The 7,670-nt window shown below is 48.0% G+C and overlaps 1 protein-coding gene across 1 annotated transcript; it reads left to right on the top strand.

Moving 5' to 3' along the window:
- The first annotated feature begins 1,194 nt into the window (after positions 1–1,194).
- LOC132542131 (IQ domain-containing protein F5-like) lies at positions 1,195–6,534 on the top strand. The gene is made up of 3 exons (XM_060204905.1): positions 1,195–1,290; positions 1,460–1,540; positions 6,088–6,534. Exons 1-3 carry the CDS (start codon positions 1,273–1,275, stop codon positions 6,532–6,534), a joined length of 546 nt encoding a protein of 181 aa, XP_060060888.1. The 5' UTR covers positions 1,195–1,272.
- The last annotated feature ends 1,136 nt before the right edge of the window (positions 6,535–7,670 follow it).

Here is a 7,670-nt window from a genome sequence, read left to right as displayed (position 1 = left end):
GAGGGAGAGGGAGAGAGAGACCTGCAGAACTGTTTTACCACTCATGAAATTTCTGCCCTGAAGCTGGAGGTGGAGGAGTGAACTTGAGTCCTTGTGCATAGCAATATGTGAACTCAACAGGCTCAGCCTACTTTTTCCTTTTCTTCCTCTTTCTCTTTCTTTCTTTCTTTCTTTCTTTCTTTCTTTCTTTCTTTCTTTCTTTCTTTTTTGCCTCCAGGGTTGTCGCTGGGGCTCGTTGCCAGCACTATGGATCCACGGTTCCTGTTGGTCACTTTTTCCATTTTTATTGGATAGGACAGAGAAATGGAGAAGGGGGAAGAAATAGGGAGAGAGAAAGACAGGCATCTCCAGACCTGCTTCAACACTTGTGAAGCGTTAGCCCTGCAGGTGGGAGCAGAGGCTTCAACCCAAATCCTTGTGTGGGTCCTTGCACTTCGTACTGTGTGCACTTGACTGGGCATGCCACTGCCTGGCCCCCTTTTCCTTCCTTCCTTCCTTCCTTCCTTCCTTCCTTCCTTCCTTCCTTCCTTCCTTTCTTTCTTTCTTTCTCTCTTTCTTTCAGCCAAAGTCCACTTCAATAAGTTGTTTTTCTGGTTCTAAATGCCAGTGTTACAGCCTATGTTCTCTAGCAGCTTTGAAATAACTCAAGCTGGTGATGTCACACAGCCAGCTGAGACTCTGCAGGACTCACTTAACTAACTCAGACCAAATCTATCCACCCAGCACTCGTTTACAGGGCACCCCCTCTATGACCCCCAGTGATGGAGGGCTGGGGATCAGTGGTGAAGAGAATAGGTCAGGTCCTGGCATTTAGAACAGCTACTTAGCACGTAAATGACAACATCGGTTGTGGAGAGAAATCAAGTAGGTTAGGATATGCTGGGGGAAGAGGAGTCTCAGCCAGCTAAGTGCTAGGTGCTAGGTGCTAGGATGGACTTCCCCTGCACTGTATGAGTTCCTTTCCTCAGTCACTGATGGCAAGACAATCTTGTAGCTGGACCAGACCAAGAGATTGTCTTTGGAACAGGACTCATTCACAGGCGCTGTGGTTCTACAAGCATTCTGGCCCATCTTGCAAGAGGTAAATACAGAGTGTCCTCTAGCCAACGACCTTGAGTCTAGAGCCTGAGGAAGACAGCCTGGTCACAACCGGGTAACAGCTGCTCTTATGACATCACTGCCCTCTCCTCCCCACCTCCCTTCCCGATCCTGTCAAGACCATGGAGCAGCAATCTAAGGGGGTGTGAACAACTACGATAGGGCCCTCAGACCATGGGCAATAAATGCTGTGTAAGGCTTAATCGAACAGCCCTTCCCCAAGTCTAGGAGTGACTTCATGGCCAAGGGAAGTCGCAGATGACATTAATAGTCCCAGAGAAGGAATGGGGAGCCAGGGCTGTGGGGACAGTGTGCAGAGGCTGGCCCTCATCTATGCTTTCTCCCTGTGTTCTGACTGCAGAAGAAAAAACCTGAAAAAGAGGAAACGGTGACGGTGAAAGAGCCGGTGAAGATACCTGAAGAGCCAGTGAAGCCGATAAAGGTATGTGGACTCTAGAAGCGAGACAGAACCACACTGCTGACCCCATCAGCGCAGAGTCTCTGGAAGAGGAAGATCCATTTCTGGTCCCATCAGATAGAGCTCAGCACTCCTCCCCCGCCCTCACAGATTCCTCCTTGTGGGTGAGCTGTGTGACATGTAAGTAGAGGCTACAGACAAGCAGAGGGACCACCACATGGACAGGGTGACATAGAAGGTGGAGCATAGCACCCTGGGAACCAGGAGATGGAGATGGGGAACCTGAGGTTCAAAGATACGTGGGGATGACCAAGAGGTATTAGCAGGAGTCCAAGGAAGTGAGGCTTCTCCAGGAGGAAGATCCCAGGGGTGGGGGTGGGGGGCGGCACAGGACGACTTGGTGTGAAGCACCAGAAGGCTGCCTCACAACTGGAATTCAGCGGAGATGCAGACCAAAAACGCAAGTCCCAGTCCCATACAAACACTTTGTTTTCTCACACCCATAATGGGTTTTCTGGATCAGAAAGTGTGTTTCCAGTGGTTCCATGAACTTGTGAAGACCCCAGGGCAAGTACATGGCCACCTTCTAGACAGCACTGTGACTCAGAGAGTGAGCAGATCAGCACACCCCTTCCCATGTGTGAGGTTGTGGGCTTAGTCTCCAGTACCACCAGAGCAGCACCAAGGGGATTCCATGGATATCGGAGTCGTGTTTCTCCCATGCTCTTCCTCTAAAAGAACAAAGTATAGAAAGGGCCAGGCAGTGGCACACCTGGTAGGGTGCACATGTTACAATGCACAAGGACCCCGGTTCCAGCCTGTGGCCCCCACCTGCAAGGAGAAAGCTTCATGAGCAGTGAAGCAGTGCTGCCAGCATCTCAATCTCTCTCTCTCTCCTCCTCTCTATCCCCTCCCCTCTGGATTTCTCTCTGCCTCTGTCCAACATAAAAAAATATGTAATATAGACTAGAAATTGGACCAGGAGGAAGTTCAGTAATATCCTGCATGTGTAAGGCACTGGACTCATTCACCAACACTGCAGGAGGTAAAAAGAGAGAAAGAAGTGAGACAGAATCCCACCTAGGTCTCCTGGGTCCTTGGGCTCACCAGTGGGAAAGATTTAGGCAGAGGATCACAGCACTCTTGTGGCAGACACCACAGCTGTCACTCGGTAACAGATTCATTGGGAATCCTCTGCTTTGCTTGGCTAGTAGATCCCTCCAGATAACCAAGCTAAAAGAAACAAGGCAGCTGGGAAGATCCAGGCCTGGTGGCGTGGCACCTTGGTGCGAAGGACCCTGCTGGTGGCTGCTCTCAGGGCTTGGATGATTCAGTGTTGGTGGAGGACGAGTTCGTGGAAGCGGAGACAGAAACAGAAGCAGAAGCTGTTGAATATCTATGTAATCCAGGAGCAGGCAATAGTCAAGCTCCAGTCGTGGGTCCGCATGTGGCAGTGCCATCAACGTTACTATCAAATGTGCAATGCTGTCTGTATACTCCGGGCCCCGAAGAGCTGCTCCACTTTCCAGGCCAGTGAGATGTTACACGCGCAGTGTGATGGCACTTCCAAGCAGCTGGAGTTCCATATTGAAATTCTATCAGTCTAAAGTTGCTATAGGGTGGAGAACTGGCTCCGTTACCATAATAAATGTCTGACCAGGCTTGTGTGTCTCTGTGACTCCCATACCACAGGGTGTCAGGAACTCACCTCCTGTACTGCCTCTTCGACTTGCGTAGAGACAGGCTTCTCTTCCCCCAGACCACCCCTCAGGGCTGACGGCCTCTGCTCTGGACTGACAGTGGCTTCCTGTCACCGACTCTACCCAAAGTCTTAGGCTGTCCTTACACATGCAGACACAGGTGTCTCCTCCCACAACCTTCATCACCATCCCTGATGCTGCAATTGGGAAAGATGAGGCTTTTATTTCTGAAGACTCCAGGTAGCTTCTCCTATGGGAAGTAGCCTCTGAAGCCCAGCTCTGTTAGCCTGCTGGGGCGAGTTAGGACTTGCACACACTGGCTTCCTGTTTGGCAAACACTTGCTCAGAATCAGGCACTTTGCTAACTCTCCTGGGAGTAGCACAATCCAGAAAAAGCTCAAGGAGGTTGGTATTAGTGAAAACCCCATGCTATCTTGGATGCTAAAGCAGCCTTAAAGGAATGGTGATTCTACTTCTGATCTCCCTCCTCAGGACCAGTCTCCACAGGGTGCTGAACAATAAAAGGAATCCCACTAATACCGACCCTATCTGTGTGAGACACCATTCTGAATGAATCCAGCATGAGAATTTCTTCTTGAGCTGTTCATGAGGAGCCATTTTTTTAAATCCACCATGGACCAATTGTTTTGTGAAATAAAACTGAATTATGATAAAAAGATAATGAATTTAGCATACAGAATACAAGGGTTTTTTTTTTTTTTTTGTAAGGGTTAATGCTGGGGCTCTGTGCCTGCACTACAAATCCACTGCTCCTGGTGGCCATTTATTCCATTTTGTTCTTGTCATTATTGTATTGTTGTTATTGCTGCTGTTGTTGCATAGGATAGAGAGAAATCCAGAAAGGAGGGGAAGACAGAGAGGGGGAGAGAAAGATAGAAACCTGCAGACCTGCTTCACTGTTTGTGAAGCAACCCCCCTGCAGGTGGGGAGCCAGAGTCTCGAACCAGGATCCTTGCATTGGTCCTTGGACTTCACGCCATGTACACTTCACCCGGTGTGCTACTGCCTAGCCCCCATAAGGCTGTTTTTATTACTACATAGGACATACATAAAATCACTATTCCTTTTGACATAGCTATTATGCTGTTTCCCCAGCCCCAAATCACTACTTCAATTTACTCTAAAAGTATCTACATGCTTACTCGCAATAATCTCTGTACTTATCTCTGTGGTAACAAACATCACACTCTGCATAGCATTGTCTTAGCCTTTGTCATCACTCAGCTGACCATAGAAACACAGTCGCTAGCCTTTTACTTTTTAGGCCACAGGTCAGAAAATCATGCATCAGTTGCATGGCTGTGATAAAGACTGCATAGACATCAAACCTAAGTGTTTTATACTTACTTATCCAAAGAAAATAAAACACCTGTCTGAAGAAAACTGTGTACACTTAGGTCCATAGCAGCACTGCTTGTAATAACCCAAACCTGGAAGCAACCCAGATATCTAACAACAGATGAGTGGTTAAGAAAACTATGTTTGGCGGTGGGGGGTAGACAGCAGAATGGTTATGCAAAGAGATTCTCATGCCTAAGGCTATGAAGTCCCAGGTTCAATCCCCTGCACCACCATAAGCCAGAGCTGAACAGTGCTCTGGTGTTTCTGTGTTTCTCTCTCTCAAAAACAAAATATAAAAATTAAAAAAAAAGAAAGAAAGCTGTGTTCAGAGAAGCAATTACAGAAGCCAGACCTCCCATCTTTGGCTCCCCATAGAGATCTTTGGTCCATACTTCCAGAGGGATAAAGAATAGGGAACCTTCCAGTGGAGGGGAAGGGATATGGCAAATGGCATTCTGGCGTGGGAACTGTATCCAATGGTACCCTTCTTATCCCACAATCTTGCCAATCACTATTAAATCCCTAATAATAATAAAGAGGTTAATAAATAAAAAGAAAAAATAAGAAAACACAAAGCAGAACGTGGGCTGGAGTTGGTGTATTGCCCCAAAGTAAAGGACTCTGGGGTGGGGGAGGGCTCAGGTCCTGGAACATGATGGTGGAGGAGGACCTGGAGTGGGTTGAATTGCTATGTGGAAAACTGAGAAATGTTCCACATGGACAAACTACTGTATTTTAGTGTTGACTGTAAACCATTAATCCCCCAATTAAAAAAAAACTGTTATATATACAAAATGGAATCCTACTCAGATGTAAAAAAAAAAAATATGCTATCTTCTTTGCCACATCTTAAAGGAACTTGAGGGGATGATAAACCAGTGAGATAAACCAGAACAAGAAAGAACAGCAGACGTTCTTACCTAAAGGTGGATCTAAGAAACAAGGAAAGAAATGGAAAGCACAGCGAGAAATTCAGATGGGTGCGGACTGTTACAGCACAGCAAGGACTGGGGGGGGGGGTGCTGGTTGGGACTGGAGGAAGGCAGGAGGGAAGAGAGAGAGCCTTGGGAACCAAGTGCGCAAAGGTGGAGGAGGACTTAAGTTGGTGGTGGGAGTGTCGTGTAGACACGTCACAGGGGAATAAAGAACTCATGTGAGAACAGCAGTTTTGTAAAATTATTTTCCTAATAAAATGATACAAAGAAAAAGAACAGTCATATGAGGCCGTCCTGTGAAAATCTGCATAGACAGATGAACTGTTGTCTGATCCAGACTCTGGTCCTTGCATACGTAGGTCCTTGCATTTCGCACCATGTGCACTTAACCCACTGCGCTCCTGCCCGACCCCCTGCTCTCTGGTCTTCTGGTTCCTGCCAGTGCCCTGCTCTGTAGCCCTGTGAGAAAGAGGCCATGACTGACAAAGGACAGGACCTCCTCCTGAGAAAGTCCAAGGCTGAGTGTGATGGGGAGCATTTCATGAATATTACTTCTTTTTTTTTTTTCTTGTAGCCAAAAAAAACACCACCTCTTGATGATGTGCAGAAAGCAAAAGCCATCAAGATCCAGGCCTGGTGGCGGGGTACTCTAGTGCGCAGGACGCTGCTGCACGCGTCCCTCAGGGCGTGGATCATTCAGAACTGGTGGAGGCAGATGCAAGTCAATCTGCTGAAGAGGCAGCAGTTGGCAGTGGTACAGACCCATGCGTGGCAGTTATGGGCAGTGGTCAAGTTACAGTCCTGGGTCCGCATGTGGCATATCCGCCAGGGGTATCGACGTTTGCTTGACGCTACCCGAATCATCCAGTTCCACTGGCGCTGGCACAGCTGTCATACCCGGGGCTGCTTCTGGGGTAGCTATGAAATCACAGCCAACCAGCTGGATCTTGAACTTATGGTCTTTCTGGGATCTCAGATTTGCAGAATGACAGACTGCATCCCCTTTCCAATAAAGGATTGATCAGGTCTGCTCCCCAACTCTGTGTCACCAGATCTGTGTGGCCAGCACCAGTGTAAACAGGGAATTGGCGAACAAAAGCTGTGACACCGAGGGTTCAGGGAAACTGTTTACTGGCGCTGACCCAGAATCAGCTCAGGTGGGCTGAGGTAGATAGCACAATGGTTATGCAAAGAGACTCTCCTACCTGAGGCTCCCAAAGTCCCAGGTTCAATCCCCTGCACTACCACAAGCCAGAGATAAGCAGTGCTCTGGTGTAAAAAAAAAAAAAAAAAAAAAAAAAGGTCCAGGAGGTGGCACAGTGGATAAAGCATTGATAAAGGATTCTCAACCATGAGCTCCTGAGTTCGATCCGTGGCAGCACATGTACCAGAGTGATGGTTGGTTCTTTCTCTCCTCCTGTCTTTCTCATGAATAAATAAATAAATTCTTTTAAGAAAATAAAAAACTTGTTTCACAGCATCGGCTCACGCTATAAGTTCTGAGTCTCAGCAGAATTTCTTTTTTATGGTGTCACAAAGAGAAAGGTTGGCTAGTGATTCACAGTTAGGTCTACAAGGACTAAGAGATGGGCAGAGGTTGTAAAAGGGTTAAAGCTCCCAGGGCCCCACAAACGCCAGAGTGTGTGTGTGTGTGTGTGGGGGGGGGGGTGTTTAAGCCTGGAATTTACAGACATCCTGAAAACCCGCTGCAAATATTTGCGTTTAACTGTTAGAGACTGCTTCACCAGGAGGGTCTCCTTGCCTCTGTGAAGGAGCAAGGAAGGCGATGACAACTACTCTTAGGGCATCTCTTAGGGCAGCTCTGGGGATGCTGAAGAGCTTGTCTGGGCGCCCCTGTGGAGGACTCTAGAGGCTGGTGGCCTGCAGACTGATTAGCAACGACTGCCACTGGGAGGGGAGAACCAGCCAGGCCCCAGAAGACTCCTTCAGATAGTGTTCTATGTAAATGACACCTCCCAGTCTGGAGTCTTAATCCTTCTGTGTATTCCATTTAAATCTGGAAGGATTCTGAAAATAGTCCCTGTAAAAGGCAAAGCCTACAGGTCTGGCCTGGGCCACCTCCCTTCCCTATGTCCTCTCTGACATCTCTGCCGTTAGCAGATGTTCCTAGCACATGGATGTGCCGCCTGCCTCCTT

This window comes from Erinaceus europaeus, chromosome 12, assembly GCF_950295315.1.
Source record: "Erinaceus europaeus chromosome 12, mEriEur2.1, whole genome shotgun sequence".
Classification (NCBI taxonomy): Eukaryota; Metazoa; Chordata; class Mammalia; order Eulipotyphla; family Erinaceidae; genus Erinaceus; species Erinaceus europaeus.
This window is presented reverse-complemented; position numbering and strand designations above follow the sequence as displayed.

What these genes read in the sequence shown, in the direction of transcription:
- LOC132542131 (XM_060204905.1), top strand. An exon ending in AGCCAGTGAAGCCGATAAAG is followed by an intron (nt 1,541 to 6,087) that starts GTATGTGGACTC and finishes TTTTTCTTGTAG; the next exon opens with CCAAAAAAAACACCACCTCT.